The following is a 23,134-nucleotide window of genomic DNA, read 5'->3' on the forward strand; positions in this document are numbered from 1 at the left end:
CCACCTCTCTAGTAGCTATAGGATTATAGGTATGAATCATTGCCCTCCCCCACTGTTCTTTTGAGACAGGGTCTCCCTAGATAGCCCAGGCTAGCCTCAAACCCAGGATTCTGCTGCCTCAGCCTTTCCAGTGCCGAGATTACAGGGGTGCTCCACCACACCCTACCGGGTGTGGGTACTGAAGCATATTTTCAATTTAAGATGTTTATGGGGACTAACCCCATTGTGAGTCAGGGCAGAGGTAAAACACTGGGAAAAATCACTGGGCACAGAGTTATGGTAGACCAGGTACCTGCCCCCCCAGGAACTCAACCTCCTAGGGTTGACCCAGCAGGCTAGGAAGTGATTGCATTCACCTGGCCCCCAGCCTGGCACTGCCCCTTGCTGTCTTGATAAAGAGAAAGGAAAGCCAGAGAAGATGGAGGATGAAAGTGAGTGAGAGAGGGAGGGGAGGATGGAAAGGGACAGGGGCACTACTGATGAATGGATTAAGAAAATGTGGTATTTATACATAATAGAATTTTATGCAGCCATGAAGAAGAACGAAATGTTATCATTCGCTGGTAAATGGATGGAATTGGAGAACATCATTCTGAGTGAGGTTAGCCTGGCTCAAAAGACCAAAAATCATATGTTCTCCCTCATATGTGGACATTAGATCAAGGGCAAACACAACAAGGGGATTGGACTTTGATCACATGATAAACTGAGAGCACACAAGGGAGGTATGAGGATAGGTAAGACACCTGAAAAACTAGATAGCATTTGTTGCCCTCAATGCAGAGAAACTAAAGCAGATACTTTAAAGCAACTGAGGCCAATAGGAGAAGGGGACCAGGAACTACAGAAAAGGTTAGTTCCAGAAGAATTAACTTAGAAGGTAACACACATGCACAGGAAATCAATGCGAGTCAACTGCCTGTATAGCTATCCTTATCTCAACTAGCAAAAACCCTTGTTCCTTCCTATTATTGCTTATTCTCTCTCTTCAACAAAATTACAGATAAGGGCAAAATAGTTTCTGCCGGGTAGCGAGGGGGTAGGGGAGGAGAGGGAGGGGGCGGGGGGGATAAGAGAGGGGATGGGGAAAGAGGGGAGAAATGACCCAAACATTGCATGCACATATGAATAAAATAATTTTTTTTTTAAAAAAAGAAAGGGACAGGGGCTAAGAAAACATACTTTCTTGAGCCCCCGTTGATGGCTGGCGACCAAATGACTAAGTCGAGAAAAACCTCTGGACTGGGGCAAGAGCAGGAGGGCTTCACGGTGATGACAGAGATTAAGTTTGGGGCGCCTGTGGCTCGTCCCTGTAATCCCAGCTACTTGGGAAGCTGAGATCGGTAGGCTCGCGGTTCAAAGTCAGCCTGGGGAAATAGTTTATAAAGCCCCCCCCATCTCCAAAATAACCAGGGCAAAATGGGTTGGAGGTGTGGCTCAAGCAGTAGAGCGGCTGTTTAGAAGCTCAAAGTTCAAATCCCAGTACCAAAAAAAGAAATAAAAAAGTTTGGAACGGGAGCGTGTTGCTAGCTGACACAGTTTGGCGCTGGGCTGAGGCCCAGCACGCACCTGGGAAGCGCGAAGAGGCGGGGCCACAAACCCCGCCCACCAACGCTCCGCCCCTCTGCGCCCCTCTCCGCCCTTCCAGCCTGGTGCGGGCTGGAAGCCGGAAGCGGTTGAGTGTCCCAGGCTGGGCGGAAGGGGAACCCAGGCTGACCTCGCTGCTCCCGAGCGCCGGCCGCGAGCCCGCGACAGAGCTGGGACCATGGGGGCTCGGCGCCGCGGTCCGCCCGTCGTCCCGGAGCCCGCGCTGGGGCTGCTGCTCCTGCTGCTGAGCGCGCCGGCCCCGAGCCGCGCCTCCCCGCGGCTCTTGGACCACCCGGCGCCGGTCTGCGCGCAGGAGGTGAGACCCCGAGGGGCCCGGGAGGGGGATCGGGGACAGCGGTCGCACGGCGTGTGGCGCACAGCCGCGGGCCGTCGTGGCAGGGGGCGGAGTGACGAGTACCCGGGGCCGCGGAGTTTGGGGAGGAGCGCGCAGCGGGCTTGGCCCCAGGAGGTGGACGGCGTGCGCCCGGCAACCCCTGCTCTGTCCCCGAGGCTGGCGCTTTGCTCCGAGGCTTCCCCTCCAGCCGGTGCCCCTGATGCCGCGGAGGGAGCCGGCTTCTCTCGCCTCCGGGTTAGAGGGTGACTCTGCGGAAGGCGGGGACCCCGAGGACCCCAGCTCCGCCTTGGGGGACCCTGCAGGCAGAGTACTGTGAGCCCGCGCGGCCCGACCACTTGCAGAGGGAGTCGAGGGCCACCTCTCGGAGGGACGAAGCTCTAAGGGTGGCGCAGATGGGCTTGTTTTTGTTTTTGCTTTTTCGGGCAGTAGTGGGGTGTGAACTCAGTACCTTTCGCTCACTAGGCAGGCTGAGCCACCCCCCAGCCCTTTTTGCTCTAGTTATTTTTCGAATAGGGTCTTGGGTTTATGCCCCGGGCAGGCCTGGGCCTCCATCCTCCTATTTATACTTCCCTAGTAGATGGGATGACAGGCGCGCCACCACCCTGGCCTGGATGGTTCTTAAGACACCGCCCTTCCCGTCTCACTCCTGGCACCGCCACCTCCACCACCGCGTGTAGGAACACGCGTGACTGACTGTAGGATGTGCGCTGTGGGTTATCTGCCGGTTTGTGGCTGTCAAGGAAGGGACCCCCACTGCGCCTACAGGAAGAGACGCACCCTGCCTGTGGGTGGTGGCGTGGACCATCTTCAAAAAAAAAACACAAAAATAAACAGCCAAACACTGTGCCACCTCCACAAAAAAAAAGAAAAAAGCTTTCTTTCCCATCTCCCCTCCATGCTGTCTCTGTCCTCCACTTTCTGGTGTTCTCAGCCCCCTTCCCTCCACTGTCACTGGTATCTGACTCAGAGGATGTGAAAGAAAGGATATTTCTCATCAAGTTTTGTAGATGATTACCAAAACAGGGTGAAGGGTGAGTGACTGTTTTGAGACAAAAAGTGTTTTTCGTGTAAGCGATGGGAGAACCGTCCCTGTGATTTCCACTATTGGGCAAAACAGAGCGATATACTCGTTAGTTCCTTCCTGCAGACTTTGCACAGAAGTGTCCCAACGTGAAGGATTTGGTGGTTGGTTGTGGGTGGCCGGTGCGTACCAAACACAAAATACTGTGCTAGGAACTGAAACTGTGAAGAAATACTCCTGAGACTCAGCTAGGAGGCAGGAACTGTTTTGCACAGCAGTCTATAGCAAGTCCTCTTTGCACAATGGGTGAGTGTACAGAATTCCAGGGAAAAGAAAAGTTTCTTCCAGCTGGGCTGTTTTTTATGGGAAAGATATTTTGGGTATTCCTGAGGGATAGTGGGAGCCTCAAAGACAGAGGTTGGGCCAGGCGTGGTGGCTCATGCCTATAATCTTAGTTACTTCCTTATCTATTGCAGCAGTGAAGATCAAAAGGATCTTAGCTTAAGGCTAGCCCTGGCAAAAGGTTAGCAAGACCCCATTTCAACGAGTAAAAGCATCCCAGGCATCCCAGCTACTAGGGAAGTGTGAATAGGAGGATCTTCATCCGAGCTGGATGATATTCTGAAAATATCAAGATCAACTGGACACTGGTGGCTCATGCTTGTAATCCTAGCTACTTGAGAGGCTGAGATCAGGAGAATCATGGTTCAAGGCCAGCCAGGCAAATAGTGAGACCCCATCTCCAAAATAGCCAGAGCAAAATGGACGGGAGGTGTGTTTCAAGTGGTGGAGTGCCTACTTTGCAGTCAGGGAGCCCTGAATTCAAAACGCAGTCCCACCCAAAAACAAAAATGCAAAAAAGAGCTTGGGTTATGGCTTAAGTGGTAGAGTGCCTGCTTAGCAAGTCCTGTATTCAAAGTCCAGTACTGCCAAAAAAGAAAACAAAACAAAACAAAAAAACAGGTGGCAGAAGACACCTGAGCCAAGGTCCTTGTGTGGAACAGGGTAAATTGTGTGACTGGAGTGCATGGGGGTTGTCTGTGGAGCAGGAACCGGAGATGGGGACTCCATCTTTACATGGCACAGAAGCTGAGCTAAAAGGGACAGAGGTTTTTGCTTTTTCCAGTGCTGAGCAGCAAGTCCAGGGCCACGCACCCTTTGCCGCTAAGCTCTGTCCCCTGCCCTAAAGGGTTTGACTTTTAATTCCACAATGAAGTGGCTGAGACTCCTGAGCAGGAGCCAGCATGATTCCAGGCCAGGCTTGTCTGTAGTGTCCTGTTCTTCTCCTCCTCTCCCCTCCATCTGCACCTGGCTTTCAGATAGCTCATTCCCATGCACAGACACCTTCCCTGCCCCACTGGCTGAATGTCCTTTGAAAGGAAAGAAGGCATGCCAGGTGCTGGTGGCCCATGCTATAATCCTAACTAGTTAGAAGACTGAGATTGGGAGGATCAAGTTTCAAGGCCAGCCTGGGCAAAAAAGATTTTGAGTCCCCCCCCACCCTTCTCAATGGAGAAAAGCTGGACATGGTTGTATGTGCCTTGCCATCATAGTGACAGCTGAAAGCCTAAAAAACAAGAAGGTCATGGTCCAGCCTGGCATGGACAAAAAGTGAGACCCCCCATCTCCAAAATAACCAGAGCATAAAGGGCTGGGGGTGTGGCTTAAAAGGAAGAGAGCCTGTCTCTCAGGTGTGAAGCCCTGCATTCAAACCCCAATAAGTGTAAGTGTAAGTAAATGGTAGAGCACTTACTTAGCATGCACAAGGCCCTGGGTTTGATCTTCAGAACTGTGAAAAAGAAAAGACACCACACTGTTCAGGTTTCTCTCTGTCCCTGTTGTTACGTGTACACGATATGATACGGTGGAGGGGAGGGAGACCCACAGACCTGGGTCTGCATCCAACCTTCCCACAGACAGTCTCTACAACCTTGGACTGCCTAGGCCTGTGTTCGCCCAGTGCCACCATCAGAGGACAGGGTGTACCATCTCATTAAGCCTGTGCCACTTTCCAGAATACAAAGTCTTCTGAAACCTGGGTGGATTTTCTTTTTTCTTTTTTTTTTGGTGGTACTGGGGTTTGAACTCAGAACCTTCTGCTTCCTAGGCAGGAGCTCTGCCACACTCAGCCCTTTTTGGCTTTAGTTATTTTTCAGAGAGTGTTTCATGCTTTTTCCACTGGGGCCAGCTTCGGACTGCAACCTCCTACCTACACTTCCTGCATAGCAGGGATTACAGGTGCAAACCCCCACACCTGGCTTGGTTGAGATGGGGGTTCTCAATAACTTCCTCACCATGGGCTGTCCTCAGACCTCTATCCTCCCAATCTCAACCTCCAAAATAGCTAGGGTTGCAGGCATGAACCACACCTGGCCAAACTGGAAGGAGATTTCTGCATGCCTGTCCTGTGCCTAGCTCAGTTCTGCATGTGCAGGATATAGGGGCTTGATGAGTACATGTTGATTGAAAGAATAAAGGATGCAGGAGAAAGGAAAGAATGGTTCCCTGTTGGAAAGCGGTGATGAACTGAGAGGCTGGGCACTGGTCCTGGTGGCCTGGATTTAGCACCTCAAAAACCAGGTGCTGATTTCCCCACAGAAGGCAATGCAGGGACAGCATGAGTGATTGCACTTCCCCGTGCTCCCTCTGCCTCCCCCTGCCTGGGTTCCTTACAGGCTTGGAGAGCCCATCAACAAAGACGATGACGCCCAGGTTGCTCAGCACGAACGGGCACACCGTTGCATAGACAGGATGTTTCGTTACAATTCTTTTTCCTGAGCACTTGTGGTTAGGGCTGGTGGCAGAGCGACTGTAGCTCAGCCCTTTATCTTCTGGTTGCCCTGAATCCCTGTCAGCCCTGACACTTTTCCCCACCGTGAACGGCTGTGCTCTGTGGATGTCCTGTCCCTGCCCCCCTCCCATCCCCAACCCACCCACCCTGCCATGGCCTAGGCTGTCAGGCTGGGCACTGGGGTGCTGCCAGTGTGGAACCAGCAGTTTACAGGGCTGTTTATTGCCCCACTTCTCACCCTGTCTGTTCACTGCTTTCATCAGGCTGATCTGCCATAGGAGACTGACTTTTTTTTTGTGGTGCTAGGGTTTGAACTCAGGGCCCTGAGTTCACGCTTGCTAGGCAGGTGTTCTACCACTTGAGCCACACTTTCAGTCCTTTTTTCCTTTAGCTATTTTTCAGGTAGGATCTTGTGATTTTTTTCACGGACCTCAATCCTATTTATACCTCCTTTGTAGCTGGATGACAGGCATGTACCACCACCCGCAGCCAATAGTTTGAGATGGGGGGTCTCATGAACTTTTTGGCCAGACTGGCCTTGTCATTTCTTCCTTTTAATCTTCCCTCTGAATGGAGAGGGGTGGCCTAAGGTATCCTTTTTTTATTTTGAGGCAGGCTAGCAGTGCTAAGAGCATGGGTTCCAGAGCAAAGCTGTGTAGTTTAGTGTATCTCACCTCCATGGGCCTCAGTATTTTCATCAGTGAAAATGGGATCACGGGAGGAAGTATGCAGAAATGCACTGTCAGTGATTTGATCATCATGTGAGCATCCCAGTATGCACTTACACAAACCTTCATGTGATCTCTTGAGGCAACCAAGAGACGCGCTGAACATGAGATTTGCACAGCACGCTGTTCCCAGTGAACTTTTTAAAGTACAGGAGTGTGCTCAGAAACTGATAAAAAGCATGGCATATGCACACATAGACCAGTCGCAGTCGTGAGTTATCGTTATCAGGTGTTGTGTACAACACGCAGTTTGTGCGCATAGCTTTATGGGACAATCCTCCTGATCTCTGCCTCCTAAGTAGCTAGGATTACAGGCGTGAGCCACAGCCACCCGGCTGTCTCATGATTTTTGAAGAATGAGCAGTTGGCTTATTGTTGGTTTTTATTTTTGTTTTGTTGGGGGTTTTGTTTTGGTTTTGGTGGTGGTACTGGGGTTTGAACTCAGGGCCTCACACTTGCTAGGCAGATGCTCTACCACTTGAGTGACACTCCCAGCCCTTTTGGTGTTGGTTATTTTGAGATAGGGTCTCTCTTTATGCCCAGACTGGCCCAGGCCATGACTCTCCTATTTGTGCTTCTCCATGTAGCCGGGATGACAAGAACTCACCACTGCAGCCAGCCATTTGTTGAGAGTGGAGTCTTGGGAACATTCTGCTCAGACTGGCATCTAACCATTATCCTCCAGATCTGTGCCTCCCAACTAGCTAGGATTATAGGTGTGAACCATTGTAAGTGACCTGTTGTTGGTTTTAGGTTTTATTTTGTTTTGTTTTCAGTACTGGGGGTGGAACCCAGGGCCTCACACATGCTGAGCACATGCTGTTCCACTGAGTTACATCTTGTACCCAACCCCAAGAATAGGACGTTTGAAGTAAAGAGATTAGGGTGACTGCTGGGGAGGAAGTTAGGACACAGAAAAAGACCTGTCGTAGTATCTATGAAGATTGTGAATGCATTTTTTACATTGCTACAAATATTACATTAGTATAAATCCTGTATTGGAATTAAACTATAAGGAAAATAACTATTGTTTCTTCCCCTAAATAAATGTTTTCATTTGCTTATCTCATTTTTAAATCATTTTTGTTTAGAGTAACATCACAGATAAACTTTTTTTTTTTTTTTGTGGTACTGGGGCTTGAACTCAGGGCCTACACCTTGAGCCACTCCACCAGAGTTTTTTTGTGATAGATTTTTTTGAGATAGGGTCTCACCATCTATTTGCCTGGGGCTGACTTTGAACCGTGATCCTCCTGATCTCTGCCTCCTAAGTAGCAAGGATTGCAGGTGTTAGCCACCAGTGCCCTGGCAAACTAACTCTTAATTAAGGTTTCATGTAAGAGATCCTTTAAAAATGGTACTGAGATGTTTGAAACCAAAAACAGCCTCACCCATAGACCTGCTCATTAAAGGTTTATAAGTTCTCTTATTTATTATGACACTTTCTTCCGTATTTCTGAAAGTACTGATTTGTTAATACTTCCTTTGTTGATTTTAGAGCTCATGCACTGAGCTCTAAAATATAATACATGCGATGAGAATTTCATTACCTTCCTCCCTGTCTCCTCCCACCTCCTGTTATGGTTGCATCCAATCTAGCTGATTCTGTATTCAGCGTGTCTCTGTGACAACTGAGCATCTTCCCTGCGGAGGCAGATGTGCGCCTTGACCAGGTTTCATTTCTGGTCCAGTTCTCCCTCTGCCCCCTCGTGACTCGTCTGTGCTTTAATTCTCCATGTCCATAATCTTCCGTGTAACGAGTCTTAGTTTGCTCTACTAGATTTTTTATATCATTTTCCCTCCCCCCAGTCATCAGATATTCCATCGATTTCATCCCCCTTCCTCCAGAGAACTCCATCCTGGGGCCCTCTGCTCACCAGTTCCCACCTGGCCTGGCTGCTCAGACCTGAGGCCTGACGTTCACACCAGACATCCCTCGATCCTTTGCCTTCCTCCTCAGGGGCTGTGCCCTCATTTTGCTGGACCATGTCCTTCTACGATTTTCTAATTATATGAAAGATAGGTGGACAGGGGAGTGGCTCAAGAGGTAGAGTGCCTGCCTAGCAAAGCTGAGTTCAAACCCCAGTACTGCCAAAGTATAACATTTTATACACACACACACACACACACACACACACACACAGAGGATGTACATAGAATACATAACATTATTTTTAAAGTCTTTACTTGTGTGGAAATCATCTTTGTTCTGCCCTCTTGCTTTTTTTGGTAATTTAGCTGTGGATAATCTAGGTTAAAGATTATTTTCCCTCCGATCACAACAGTACACATGCTGACTGTGCGTGCTACTTGGTGTGTGGTTTCTAGCGCATTTACAGGGACCCTGTGAATTTTCCATGACTGATGTGTAACAGGAGCTGTAATTCTGGCTCCTTTCCCTTCCCCAACTCTGGCAGCATTGTTATCCCGACTGAGGATTGGAAGCCTCTAGATTTCGGGGCCTTTTTACCAGAGCACCCAAAACTACCCTCTCAGTGTCTGTTACAGTTGTAAACTTTCTAGCTTGTAAAAGTCCAGTCCCTTTGCCGTCCACCACACTCCTTCGTCTCAGTTGGGCAAAATGAAAGAAGTGTGAGAAGATGCCGCCCTAATACCCACTGCCTCCAAGCAGTCCCCAAAAGTGAGGTGAGAGGGCTGCATAAATTTCATTCCTGAAAAGGAGCCTTGGAAAGGTGTCTGGAGCCCAAGTGTGAACTGAAGTTCTTTCTCAGCTATAATTACCACCTTCTTTCTCTCCACAGGGGCTGAGCTGCACAGTCAAAAACAGTAAGTGCTCTTTTTCTTTCCTTGCTTGCTCTGTTAGTGAACTGCTGCAGACGTCATCAGTTCAGACCATGGGTTGTCCCTCAGCAGGACCGTCTGGAATTGGGCACCATGCTTCCTAAAGGGAACACTCCTTATGCAAAGGTCAGGAAATGGGAAGCCTTTTTGCCTTTTTATTTTTTGGCAGCACCGGGGTTTGAACTCAGGGCCTCATACTTGCTAGGCAGGCGCTCTTACCACTTGAGCCTCTCCACCAGCCTGTCTTGTAGATTTTGAAAGAATTCTCTAGCAAGCCTGTCCTGCAGCTGAATCTGTTGCAGTTTGTCTCTGTAGACAGAAATCTGGGAGGCTGGTTGAGTTTGAATCAGGAATTTTGGTTTTTTGGGGGACAGAGGCTATGGGAATGGGACCCAGGGCCTCACTCATGTTAAGCAGGGGTTCCACCACTGAGCTGTACCCCAGTACCAGGTTTGGTGTTCAATCCAGGAGGAGGCACATGATTCATGTGTCTGTGCTAATTTGGGACCCAGGCAGATAAAAACAAGGTCACCACTACTGCCCTACCCTCTGGTGCCCCCACTTGGAATCACTGCTTCATCTAAAATTTGTTTAATGCTGGTGACCCCAGACCAGCCATAGAAAGAGCACACGGGGTAGTGAAGCCGAGCCCCTGCCATGGGCCACAAAGGTCGTGGGCCCTGTACTGTTTACGAGCTAGCGTTAGCTCTCTGGACATGCTGGGGGCACCTGGGGCCTCGACTGCACGTCTCTGAGAGCTGCTTTTTCCTGGCTTCCAGGTACCTGCCTGGATGACAGCTGGATCCACCCTCGAAACCTCACTCCTTCTTCCCCCAAGCATGTCCACGTCCAGCTGGGCATAGCCCACACCCAGCACAGAGACCTAGTCCCTGTGGTGCACATCGAGTGGACGCTGCAGACAGACGGTGAGTGGGAATGGCATCGGGTCCCGGTTCCGCCACCTCCACAGGCGGCACCGCCAGCTCTGCCATTCAGACTCAGAAGTGTGCTCCTGGACCCTTGTGGATGAGGGCTCGTGTTTTGGGCTGGAAGGATCCATCATTTCATGTAGTTAGTACTGCTTCAGAGTGTCAGATAGGGACCCACAGTGACACCTTCTCATCACACTGTCCTGCATGGACGGCTTTCCTTTGCCTGAAATTTTAATTACCCTGAAAAAAAGAAAGGCAAGTGCTTCATCTTATGAAAATGAAAATGTTAACACATTTGCCAGTTGCTTTTTCCCTTCATTTAGGGGCCAGCACTTTTTAAAACCCCCCAAAACCTCTTCTTGGATAGTTTGCAGACTTGGGAAGGTTGGGGTAAATGGAGACAGCCCCAGGTCTGTGAAAGGGCGTGGGCGAGTGTTTTCTGTAAGCACAGCCTGCGTGCTCGCTGCCCTCTGCCACAGCCTCAGAAGGGACGTAGGACGGTTGTGTTCATTGCCCGTGCCATGCTGCCAGTGCTCTGGCCACAAGTTTGCAAAGCCTTTGTCGCTAGTCCAGTATACTGTCACTTGTCCTTGTCCAGCTAGGAAGTAGCTATCTACAAGAGAATAGGCTGAGGTCAACAGGGAGCAAAAAGGAGCAGCAAGCAGGGAGTTAGGGAAGAGGGACAGATAGGGAGGTGGCACGCCCAGTGGTTTGTGTAGTTGATCTGCATGTGTTTGTCCCTCTCTTCCTTGACCTTCAGCCAGCATCCTATACCTGGAGGGCGCAGAGCTGTCTATCCTGCAGCTGAACACCAATGAGCGTTTGTGTGTCAAGTTTGAGTTTCTGTCCACACTGAGGCATCACTACAAGCGGGTAAGAAGACGGCAAGTGCACCATGCTTCTCTGAGGATGCCAGCATGGGCTTGTCCCCAAATTCACATCCTGATTAGGAGGAGTAAAGAGGCAAAGGCACTGGAAGATCTGAGGAAATCAAGATGACTTCCCCAGGGGGACACATTGTGTCCTCTGTGAGCCATAGTGAGGGACAGGACCTGGTGTACCACCCTTGCTGCTGCTTCTTTTTTTTTTTTTTTTTTTCATACTGGCGATTGAATTCAGGGCCTTGTCTTTGCTAGGCAAGTGCTCTACCACTTGAGCCACACCTCATCCCTTTTTGTATTTTGGGGATAGGGTTTCACTTTATGTCCGTGCCACTTGGACCCCAGTCCTCCTATTCTCATGCTGTGTCACTGGAATGACAGATGCATGCCACCGTGCCCAGCTGCTGGTTGAGAAAGGGGCTCAAAAACCTTGTTGCCTGGGTTGGCTTTGAACTTGATCTTCCTGATCTCCACCTCCCAAGTAGGTAGGATTACAGGTGTGCCTATGAGCCACTGTGCCCTGGTCATTATTTTCCCCCTTTTTCTTTTTTTTCCACTCTGGTGGTACTAGGGTTTGAACTCAGGGCCTCATGCTTGCTAGGTCGGCACTCTGCCACTTCAGCCGCTCTACCAGCCCTGTTTTGTGTTGGGTTTTTTAAAAAATAGGGCCTCGAGAACTGTTTTCCCAAGACTGGCTTTGAACCTAGATCTCTGCCTCCTGTGTAGCTAGGATTACAGGTGTGAGCCACTGGCACCCAGCCCTTTTTCTTCTTTTGTTTTTTTTTGTGGTGTGGGGATGGGACCTAGGGCCTCACACATGGTGGGCAAGTGCTCTGTCACTTGATCTACATCTCAGCCCCTTAGCTTTCATTCTGAGAGGAAGTTGAATTGGGGGACCACTTCCATAGCCATCTTTATGTGTAACTTGGATTAATCTGGGGCTTGCCTGTGTCCAGGAAGAAAGAACTTTGCCCAGGCAAAAGACCTGCTGTAGGTCTTTCCATTTTAAGAAACCAAGTGTCACTGATGCACAGGTCGGCCTGAACCCCTGGACTCCAGCCTCCAGCAGGTCAGCCTTACAAGTCTGTCCTGGATTTTGCTGCTCACAGCTAGAGTGCAAAATGTTGATTCTTATTAGTTAGTTGAAAGCAGTGGTTTCTAAAGTGTGCTCCCTCCCTGCACCACAGTGTCACCTGGGAACTTGCTAGAAAGGTATTTTGCGGTCCTAACCCAGACTTCCTGAACCAGAAACTGTGGGTAGAGCCAACCACACACACACAGTTGGTGTTTGTTGTTGAATGGTGGCCCTCTGGTGATTCTGATAACATGCTAGTTTGAAAACTACTGGTTTAAATCTGCAAATGACGGCTTTAAAACAAGTGAGATCCCCCGTAGAAACAAGAAGCAAAGACAGAGCCCCTGTCCAGTGTTCAGTGAGGACTCCAAACTTGAGGGTGAGGAACAGGTACCTGGACCTACTGGGCCTTGTTTTTACCCAGTGGGATGAAATCTCAGCTGGCTATGTTCTCACCGAATTACCAGCTTTACAAGTGGTGGGGACGGGGTATTTGGGTACAGACGAATCAGGTGTGTGACCTGTCCAACCCCCCTTCTTCCCTTCTCTTCAGTGGCGCTTCAACTTCAGCCACTTTGTGGTAGATCCTGGTCAGGAGTATGAGGTGACCGTTCACCACCTGCCCAAGCCCATCCCTGACGGGGACCCAAACCACCAGTCCAGGACCGTCCACGTGCCTGGTAAGAGTATCCGGTGGCTTGGACAGCAGCCTCCTGCTTGGCTTGTGTGGCTGCCATTGCCTGCACGTGGTCCCCACAGGAAAAGCAGGTGCCAAGGCCTGGGAGCTCCTTGGTGTGGGGCTGCAGCCTCCACTCCCTGAAGGCAGAGCTTGTTCTCAGTTACACAACACCGAATGTGGGCCCAAGACCACAGAAGGGTGATGGGAACCAGAGAACTCCTCCTTCTGTCCAGAGTAGTAGCTTCCAGCCCAGAAAGAGTCAGGAAGACAGAGCCACTATGGGAAGGATGGTGACCCTGTACTCTACCTACTCCTGGCTTTTCCCTTTTTTCTTCATTTCCCCCCCACATGCTACCTCTGTTTATCCAGCACCCTTCCCCATATATCTCACTCTCTCCTCCTTCCCACTAATCCAAACTGCCTGTGATCATCCTCTAAATATCATCGGATGTGTGCGCCTCCTATGACTCTGGCCTCCCTGCAACCTCAGCCACTGCCAACACCATTTCTCTTTGTTCAGATCTAGCCACATCTGGAGCTCCAGCCCCCTGGGAACAAAGCCTGGGTCTTACATCCATTTGCATACTATCCAGAACCTCACAAATTGCCTTTGCCGTAGCTGGTCAGGAAATGCTTCTTGTTGTTGTCTTGTTTTGCAGTGCTAGGTGTTGAACCCAGGGCCTCATGCATGCTAGGCAAGTGCTCTACTACTGAGCTCTACTCCAAGTTCAGGAAATGCTTGTGAAGGATGGTGATAGCCATCTAAGAACTGAGGAAGCTGGGAATTGTTGGCCATGCAGAAAGAGCTCATAGCTGGGAGGAAGGAACTCTCAAGAAGGTTCTAAGAGAGGAGGGCCAAGACAGCCCAGTTGTCCCAGTCCAGTGTTATCTCTGGCCTAATGGCAGCAGTCCATCCTGGAACCCACTGTGAAGGGGCTGTCTTTGAATAAGCCTCCCAGAGAGAAAAGGATTGTGACCACAGAGTATCAGAAGTAGCAAGAACAAACTTGCCAAGGCAAAGACTTAATGATTTCTCTTTGTTCTGGGCTGGCAGACTGCGGGGACCCCAGGATGAAGATAACCACGGCATGTGTGAACTCAGGTAACTGGCTGACCCAGAAGTACCTTCCCTGGGTGCACACACAGGCACACACAGCCCTTCTCACTCCCACCCACACCTGTGTCCTCGGCAGGCAGCCTGTGGGACCCCAATATCACTGTGGAGGCCCTGGAGGCACAGCTCCGGGTGAGCTTCACCCTGTGGAATGAATCCAGCCCTTACCAGATCCTGCTGAGCAGTTTCCCACACATGGAGAACCGGAGCTGCTTTGAATCCATACAGCAGATACCTGCAGTAAGCACACTTCTTAACCCTTGAGCCAAGATTAATTCCCGGTGCCAGAAGCTCGGGTCCAGCACCGCAGTCAGCAGCCATTGGGGCTGCCTTTCCCTCTAGAGTCCATCTGTCCTGTCCTCATAGCTGGCTGTTTAGTGTGTCAGTTTAATCTGCTCTGCCCACCCCTCAAGTCCCTGCTCCTCTCCCTCCCCCCACATCCTCCCTGTTCTCTTTTTGTTTGGCTGTGTTTATTCTACTTTAAAAGGATTTGAAGATTAAAAAAAAAAGAAAGAAAAAGAAATTTGAAGGTGCAGGCAAAAGGACAGTAATGATAAGAGATGAAGTGAAGCCGGTTAGTGCAGAAGTGTGTGCTGTGGCCTGCCTGTACACCTCCTGCTGATCAGTACAGATTTGGTCCAGCCCCAGCAGCCAAAGCCGAGGGTTACTAGGTATGCTTAGGAGTTGACAACAAACCCTGCAGACATGTCAATTTTTCTGGAACAGAAATCTGAAAAACATTTCTTCCCCTGGCCTTCTGTGCACTGGTCCACAGAGTCATGTCCCCAACAGTCCCCGGTGGCTTCCTTGAGGGTGAACTGTGGCAGGTTCTTACCCAGTAAGACCTTTCCCATCCTCTCCTCTCCAGCCCAAGCAAGAGAAATTCCACCAGCAGATCAACGTCATGCTTACTCTACCCAACTTTAATTGGTGCTGCCATCACCGAGTCCAGGTGGGTGCATGCAGTGCAGACAGATATGCGAGGGCACGGCAGGTGGGCCTTCTGCTAGAAAGGAGGGCAGCTCCAGCTTGTGCTTTCCCTGAACACCAAGTGCCACCACTATGCAGGATTCCCTGTCTGGCTAGGTGCCATCTCTGCCTACCCTATTCTCATCCTTGCATGGGTTTTGACCTTTCTTACAAGACCTGGTCCAACAGCCGGTGGAGATGGGGTGTCGCTTTGTTACCCAGGCTGCCTAAGTTCAGACCTGGGCTCTTGCCTCCCGAGTAGTTGAAACTACAGGTGCTGCCACCACAGCACCTGTGAAGATCATGGCCTGATCTTCACTAGGGTGCACTATTCACAAATTTCTCTGCGGGTGAGAAGACCCGGGTGGGGAGTCTTCTGGTACACGTCTTCCCCAGTTCTCTGCTCCCCCAGGTCCAGCCCTTCTTCAGCAGCTGCCTGAATGACTGCCTGAGACATGCTGTGACCGTGCCCTGCCCAGAGGTCCCACAGGCTCCAGGTAGGAGGGACGTGACTGTCCTGGGTATGTGTGGGGTCAGACGGGGTGAAGGCCAGCTGTTGGTATTGAATTGTGACCTGGTGGGGGGCAGGGTTTAATTTAACTTGGGGTCATTTGTGCCTGATGTAGAGAGTGCAGAGTGATATTCTCAGGTGGGCCTCCTGGCTGCCTGTCACTGGCTGTGCAGCCTTGAGCAGACTGCTAAACCCTTCTGGTCCTCTGCTTCCTTGACTGGAAACTGCAGTTGTTGCTCTCTCAGAGTTAGTTCATCCCACTGATGGATGGTACTGCTTCAGCATGTCATCCATTAGAAGCCCTCACAAATTGTGAGTCACAATACAGTGAAGTAGAGGCTCCCCCACCCCAGGTTCATGGGTGGGGAAATTGAGGCACAAATGTTAAATAACTTGCCCGAGATCACCCAGCAAGGATGTGGCAGAGAGTCAGGTTCCTCCCTGAGCCTGTGGGACTTAGCAACCCACTGTTTCCCTGTGCTGCTGCCCACCTCTTCAGAAGCCAATGCCCCCAGTTACATGAGGCCACTGCCACATGCAGATCTGACGTGGCGCAGGCTGGAATAGACACCCAGCCCCGAAGCAGAAGAGGAGGCATCTCTTCCTAGACCAGCACGTGCAGTGCTCTGTGGGCATGTTGCAGTAAGCTTAAGCCAGGTCTCCCGTGGTGGGCTCGGGGTCACAGTCGTCGAGAGGTGAGGCTTGTAGTCACTGCTAATAATTAAGAGTAATATTTACCCCTTTTGTTCTGTTTTGCAGACTCAATTGCAGGTAAGCTCAGATGTCCCTCCCACGTATCAGGACATTCTCCGGGGGGCATGTGAGAGGCCAGCCCAGGGTTCAGCTCCCAGAAGCCGGGACTAGAGCTGGGACCCCCACCTGTTGTTCATGCTGTTCTGCTCCCCACAGACTACATTCCCCTGTGGGTGTATGGCTTCATCACGGGCATCTCCATCCTGCTGGTGGGCTCCGTCATCCTGCTGACCGTCTGCATGACTTGGAGGATCTCTGGTAAGGCGCATAGGCTGTAAGGACCAGGCTGGCCTGGGACTCCCCCAACTCCTCACTCTGCCCCCGACCCCCACCCTGCTGTGTCCACTGCAGCCTCACACCTAGACCTTCTGTAAGGCTGTTCTCAGAGGGCACCCTTCGGCCACCCTTCAGTCTCAAATTAAACACGGGAAAAGCCTCTCGCACCATACAGTGAGCTCAGCTGTCAGGATCCTGGAACCAGTGTCAGGCTGACCTGGGCTCAAAGAGCAGCTCTACCACTGCCTATGGGCAAATGCTTCATTCTCTAAACCTTAGGTTTCTCGGGTAAAATGGTCATTGTCATGATACCCACATCATGAGGCCATAGGGAGAATCAGCTGAAAAAATGCCCACGAGTTCTTCGCACGTGACACTTCACTCAATAGCTGTTAACCACAATTGTATTTATCGCTATTAAAGTTGTTGAAATGGGTTGGAAGGAGCTAAAGGGGAATTTCCTGCATCAGAAATGATGAGCTGGCAGGTGGAGCAGCCTGAACAACCCCATCCTGCAGCCTGCAGACTTGTACATCCGAGGTCAGGGAGAACAGCAAGGTGTGACAGGGAAGTCTCAGGCTTTGGACCCCCAACTCACAGTGTGGACTAGCTTTGCAATCATAGGCAAGTTACTGAACCTTAGATTCCGTTTTCTTCTCTGTAAAATGGGGTGATAATGCCTCTTCCCAGGGCTGTGGTGAGAATTAAATGAGGGGTCGAGGAAGGGCTTGCTGGTGGGCACAGCTGCTGTCGGTTCCTGCCCGTCTGCGCAACTCTGCTGGTGAGTTGTAGACGGGGAGAATGTGGGTCATCAGGTTAGAGGCTCAGCCTGTCCATGACCTAGGCCATTTCTTCAGTCACCCGAGAGGCTCATCAGGCTTAGATATTCATCATTTTGAATTTTACTATGGCCGCAGTAAAATTCACCACAGACGGTGAAGCTGCATCTCACTAGTGCTGCATAAACTCTTAAGCCTTGCTATAGCTGGTTGGGAGCTTTTGTTTCATTTCTGCTGTCGCAGGTGCTGGGGCTTTGCAGTGGTGGGTGTGGAACCCAGTGCCTCGCCCACCCTAGGCTGGCGCACTCCGCCCAGCTGCGCCCCAGCTGTGCCCCAGCTGCTTCTGACCATCTCCTGATGCACCCCACACCACGTGGTGATGGAAAGAGAAACCTCACTGGATACTAGACCATCTTTACAGTTCTGGGAAAAGCCCAGCGTGAGGACTGAAAATAATGTTCTAAATGTACTTCTCGGAGGCTGGGGCTATTACGCTGGCAGAGCACTTTCCTGGCGTGTGTGAAGCTCTGGCCCCAGCACTGCACAAAGGAAAGACAGACAGCCTACCACTTGGTCACCCAGGGATTCTGTTCATCCCAGCTATCAGGAAAGAGTTAACTCCTCACCACAGCGCTTTCATTGCGTATTCGAGGGCAGCGATTGCCCAAGTATGTCAGTTCTTTGTCCTTACCTCAAAAATACCAAGAGGAAATGTTGAAAGTAGCGCCAGAGGTTGGGGGGATGGGGGGACTGCTTTTGGAAAGCAATGTTGTAGGGTGTCTGCCTCCTGCAGTCACTACTTTCCCTCAAGTGGAGTCTGTTGACAGAGGCCAAACTTCAGAGAGGCTTGGGACCAGAACCACAGAGGGACTGGAGAGGACACCCCAGCATGGGTCTGGAGCCCCGAGCTGGGCAAGTGCCCCAGAATAAACCTTGGGACTCCAGCTGACCACATGCCTGGCCCTTCACCCACTATCTCTTCTGCCCACTCAGATCCATTTTGCAGAGGAAGAAACTGAGCTTCAGTTAGTAACTTTCCTGGTTACACAGCTTGTAGAGGCAGACGCAGGATTCAGCCATGCCCACACAGCTGCCTGCCAGCGTCTCTGCAAAGGCCCAAGGTGTTAAGTGTCTGCCCTTTGGCCCCCTTGCTCTCGCCCTTTGTCAGGATAGGCCAGCTCCCTGTTTCCTTTCAAAAATGCCACTCCAATAGATCTCTTTTCTTTTCAGGGTCTCGTCAGGGAAAGTATGGTGAAGACAGCAAACACACAGGTCAGTATCCCCTAGTCTGGATGGGTGGTCTGCACGTGTTTGGACAGATAGGTGGATTGCCATCTGCAGCCTGATTTTCAGTCCTCTCAAGAGACCCCACCTTTAGGATCCACCTCCCCACACCCCACAGGGCAGGCCCAGGATACCATTTTTAATCACTCAGATAAGAAAAGAAGGTGTGCACACCATATTTTGTGAAAAAAGGTCCTTCCCAGAGCAGACTTTTCCTCAAGCTTGTCTTTGTGCCTTTTTTTCTTTTTTTCAATTAAAATGATTGAAGTATAGGCCAAAGGCCAGATAGGAATGAGAGAGCTTCTTATTCACACAAGGCACAGACTGATTGCTTTTCAGGCTGCAAACAAGGCAAGACATGGCATCTGACTCATTCAAAGGCTGATGGTTCTTAGCCTAGGGAACCAGCTCCATGTTTGGCCCAGGTCCCTCAAGGCTGGCCAGCAGGGGATGGCGCCCTGGGCCTGGGTGTGAGGATCAGCGCGCGGTCTTGTTTCCCTTGTCTCGTAGACATCCTGCCTGTGGCCGACCTGACCCCACCGCCCCTCAAGCCCAGGAAGGTCTGGATTGTCTACTCAGCTGACCACCCCCTCTATGTGGATGTGGTCCTAAAGTTTGCCCAGTTCCTACTCACAGCCTGTGGCACCGAGGTGGCCCTCGACCTCCTGGAAGAACAGGTCATCTCAGAAGTGGGGGTCATGACCTGGGTGGGCCGCCAGAAACAGGAAATGGTAGAGAGCAACTCCAAAATCATCATTCTATGCTCCCGGGGCACCCGGGCCAAGTGGCAGGCCATCCTGGGCTGGAAGGAACCCGCCGTGCAGCTGCAGTGTGACCGCTCGAAGCCTGCAGGGGACCTTTTCACGGCAGCCATGAACATGGTCCTGCCAGACTTCAAGAAGCCAGCCTGCTTTGGCACCTATATCGTCTGCTACTTCAGTGGCATCAGCAATGAGAGCGACATCCCCGACCTCTTCAACATCACCTCCAGGTACTCACTCATGGACAAGTTTGAGGAGGTTTACTTCCGGATCCAGGACCTGGAAATGTTTGAACCTGGCCGGATGCACCGCGTCAGGGAGCTCACGGCAGAAAATTACCTGCAGAGTCCCAGCGGCTGGCAGCTCAAGGAGGCCGTGGACAGGTTCCGGGAGTGGCAGACCCAGTTCCCTGATTGGTTTGAGCGTGAGAACCTTCGCTCAGCAGATGACCAGGACCTCCCGTCTCTGGATGAAGAAGTATTTGAAGAACCACTGCCACCACTGGGGGGAGGGATCGTCAGGCAGAAGCCCCTGGTGCGGGAGCCCTTGTCAGAGGGCTGCCTGGTGGTGGACATCTGCGTCGGCAAAGAAGAAAGGGGAATGTCAAGGCTGGACCCTCAACTGCAGCCGCAGGGCAAGGTGGCAGCCCAGACCCGCCAAACCATGGTGCTCCCCCTGGAGCAGGTACCAGCAGCCCACGTGGAACCTGTCCTTCCTGCAGATGGCAACAGCACAGCCAGCCGGCTGGCCATGGTGGAGGACAGCGAGGCCTGCCCACTGCTTAGGGGCTGTGGCCCCCGGCGGAACAGCGTCCTGTTCCTCCCCGTGGACTCCAAAGACTCACCTCTCTGCAGCACTCCAGTGCCATCGCCTGACCACCTCCCAGGTGATGTAAGGTTGCAGCTGGAGGGCTTGATGTTGTCGCTGCTGCAGCAGAGTGTGAGCGGCCAGGCCCAGGAGGCCTGGGAGAGACCTGTGGTGGCCCTCCAGGATCCCTACACACCCTATGAGGAGGAGCAGCGGCAGTCTGTGCAGTCAGACCAGGGCTACATCTCCAGGAGCTCACCGCAGCTCCCTGATGGGCTGCTGGAAATGGAGGAGGAGGAGGAGGAACAGGACCTGGGGACATTGGCAGAGCTGTCTCCTGAGGACCTGCAGAGCCTGAGGCGCCTGCAGCGGCAGCTTTTCTTCCAGGAGCTGCAGAAGAACTCTGGCTGGGACAGCGTGCAGTCAGACAGCCCAGCTGTGGAAGGGCAGGCCCTCTCCTAAGGCCTCCTAGCTCCCGGGCCTAAAGAGACTGTGCGCGAGAGAGAGAGAGAGAGAGAGAGAGAGAGAGAGAGAGAGGGAGAGAGGGAGAGAGAGAGAGAGAGTGTGTGTGTGTGTGTGTGTGTGTGTGTGTGTGTATTCATGTGTCAAGCGTCCTTCTTTAAAACGTGGACATCTTAGCTGAGTGAGAAGGGGCACACCTGTAGTGTGTGTGTGTGTGTGTGTGTGTGTGTGTGTGTGTGTGTGTGTGTGTGTGTGTGTGTATTCATGTGTCAAGCGCCCTTCTTTAAAACGTGGACATCTTAGCTGAGTGAGATGGGGCACACCTGTAGTCCTAGCACTTGGGAGGCTGAGCCAGGAATATCACTTGAGCCCAAGAGTCTGAGGCCAGCCTGGCCAACATAGCGAGACACAGCAAGATGTAGACATCGTGATTCTGATCTTCCTTTTATGTGACTTCATGGTCATCTCCTGTCCATCCCCACAAGAATCCATAGCCCACTTCCAGGAGGTAATGACCAAGTGGCCCGTTCATTCTTTCATTCGTTGATTCATTCATTCAGCATTTATTCTGCATCTTCTGTGTGTCAGACATTTTGGAATACTAAAATAAATTACACATGTCATGCCCTGAACACCGAGGAGCTTACCATCTAGAAAGAACGAGGAATTCACACAGAATTGTCAGGATGGGCTGGAGGCATGGCTCAGGGGGTAGAGCGCCTGCCTTGCAAGCACCAGTTCAACCCCCTCCCCTCCTGAAAAAAAAAAAAAAAAGAGGTCAAGATGGTCCTGCAAGCTGAACAGAAGCCCCTGCCTCTGGAAAACCGGGGACAGGTATCTGCCTCAGGGAGAGATGCCTGGAGGAGCGAGGTCTGAGCCGAAGGAGAAGCTGGTTTCCTGGGTTACAGGACTGTGGTTGGGATGGCACAGGCCTGGAAAAGGGAGCAGCTTGTGGAGTGCGTGCTGGGGAGCAGAGCCTGGATTGAAGGAGGGAGGCCAGGGGACGTGGATGGAAGGAAGTCAGAGCTCAGTGCGGGGAGGGCAGGGAGGCCAGGCTGAGGGCCTAACATGCCAGGAAGCCACCTCTGATTGTTTGGAGAAAGGAAGGATAGACATGCGAGGTGTGAAACCCAGCAGCGTCTGCAGAGGAGTCGGAGTCCCCAGCTCATGAGCTGCCTGAGGGCTAAGGCACAGGATTCCTCGGGGCTGCTGGCTGGGCCTGAGGCTGAGGCCAGCTGAGCTCAGGTGGTGCGAGACTCTGGGAGCCCTAACTTCCACACTTGAGGTCCAGCAACAGAGTGAAGTGAGGTGTGGAGGGCTGCAGGGGGCAGAGGTCTGGGAAGTCTCTCTGGGGGTGGGCCACTGTATATGTAAAGGTCTGAGGTTCAAAACTTGATCTCCTAGTAGCTGGGATTATAGATGTGAACTACCATGCCCAGCCCTCAAGACGTGAGAAGAGACTCCAAGGCCCAGTGTTTGAAAAGATGGCTCCCGACATGCCTTCTTGTGAAGACTTCTGTCTCGGGTCCTGAAGAGCACACAGCCTGCCCTCTGACCCTGGATTCCATGTTTCCCATTGTCTGTGTGTCAGCCCTTCACTGTCCTAGGCTATGGCGAGGAGGAGAGGACCCTGAAGTGCGATAGGAAGGGAAATATAAAGGATGTGTACATGCGCATGAAAGGGATGATGGTAAAAATGAATAAAGTTATCAACTCTATTAAGACCCTCTAGGAGTTGAGTCTCATGTTACCGTAGGTCAAGAAGTTCCTACTCGTAGAGTTCTTTCTTGCAGACCGATTTTGCCTCATGGCAGCTGCGCCATAGAGGCTCCAAGTCCCAGACAGTGTGTGGCCCCTGTTCAGTCCAGCGACAGCTAAGGACCAGGTGAGGGAGAAAAGGAACGGACCCTCTTCTCTCCTCCCCCTCTCCCAGCTGCCGAGCATGCTTCCTGTGACGTGCCCAGCTGCCCATAAATGGGCGTACGGTGTCCCGGGTGCAGAACACAGATCTATGCAGGACTGATCTGCAGGAGCCAGGGCTTCTGGCAGCGAACCCACCCCCTGGAGTCCACTGACCAGTTTGACCCAGAGCTCCCAGGCCTTGAACTCCAGCTGCTACCTTTTGAGGCTCTATCAATGAATGTCCTCAGTTGGTATGGTCCCCTAGGTCCCCTTTGTCTCCAGGGTGACATTTTTTCCCCTGACATCTTGATTGAGAAATTCACATACCATACAATTCACAGTTGGCCCTGTACAGCCCCTGGCTTTAGTATATTCAGAGTTCAGCAACCATCAGCACAGTTTTTTTTTTTTTTCATTTTTCTTTTATTATTCATATGTGCATGCAAGGCTTGGTTCGTTTCTCCCCCCCCCCTTACCACCCACTCCGCCCCCTCCCTCTCCCCCCCCCAATACCCAGCAGAAACTATTTTGCCCTTATTTCTAATTTTGTTGTAGAGAGAGTATAAGCAATAAAAGGAAGGAACAAGGGTTTTTGCTGGTTGAGATAAGGATAGCTATACAGGGCATTGACTCACATTGATTTCCTGTGTGTGGGTGTTACCTTC

General features: G+C 51.5%; 1 protein-coding gene across 1 annotated transcript; it reads left to right on the forward strand.

The window, feature by feature from the left end:
- Nucleotides 1-1,647: 1,647 nt before the first annotated feature.
- Nucleotides 1,648-22,292, forward strand: Il17ra (interleukin 17 receptor A). Its single transcript, XM_074076416.1, has 12 exons — nt 1,648-1,903; nt 9,245-9,269; nt 10,064-10,210; nt 10,977-11,089; nt 12,726-12,852; nt 13,906-13,953; nt 14,045-14,205; nt 14,834-14,917; nt 15,347-15,455; nt 16,355-16,456; nt 18,484-18,525; nt 19,048-22,292. The coding sequence occupies exons 1-12, from the start codon at nt 1,766-1,768 to the stop codon at nt 20,565-20,567; spliced, it is 2,616 nt and encodes an 871-aa protein (XP_073932517.1). The 5' UTR covers nt 1,648-1,765; the 3' UTR covers nt 20,568-22,292.
- The last annotated feature ends 842 nt before the right edge of the window (nt 22,293-23,134 follow it).

Source organism: Castor canadensis, chromosome 6 (genome assembly GCF_047511655.1).
Source record: "Castor canadensis chromosome 6, mCasCan1.hap1v2, whole genome shotgun sequence".
Taxonomy (NCBI): Eukaryota; Metazoa; Chordata; class Mammalia; order Rodentia; family Castoridae; genus Castor; species Castor canadensis.

Excerpts from the sequence above, each read along its gene's own strand:
- Il17ra (XM_074076416.1), top strand. The coding sequence starts at position 1,766 with ATGGGGGCTCGGCGCCGCGGTCCGCCCGTCGTCCCGGAGCCCGCGCTG. Across the intron at positions 1,904-9,244 it reads CGCCGGTCTGCGCGCAGGAG|GGGCTGAGCTGCACAGTCAA; the intron begins GTGAGACCCCGA and ends TTCTCTCCACAG. Across the intron at positions 14,206-14,833 it reads CCATACAGCAGATACCTGCA|CCCAAGCAAGAGAAATTCCA; the intron begins GTAAGCACACTT and ends TCTCCTCTCCAG.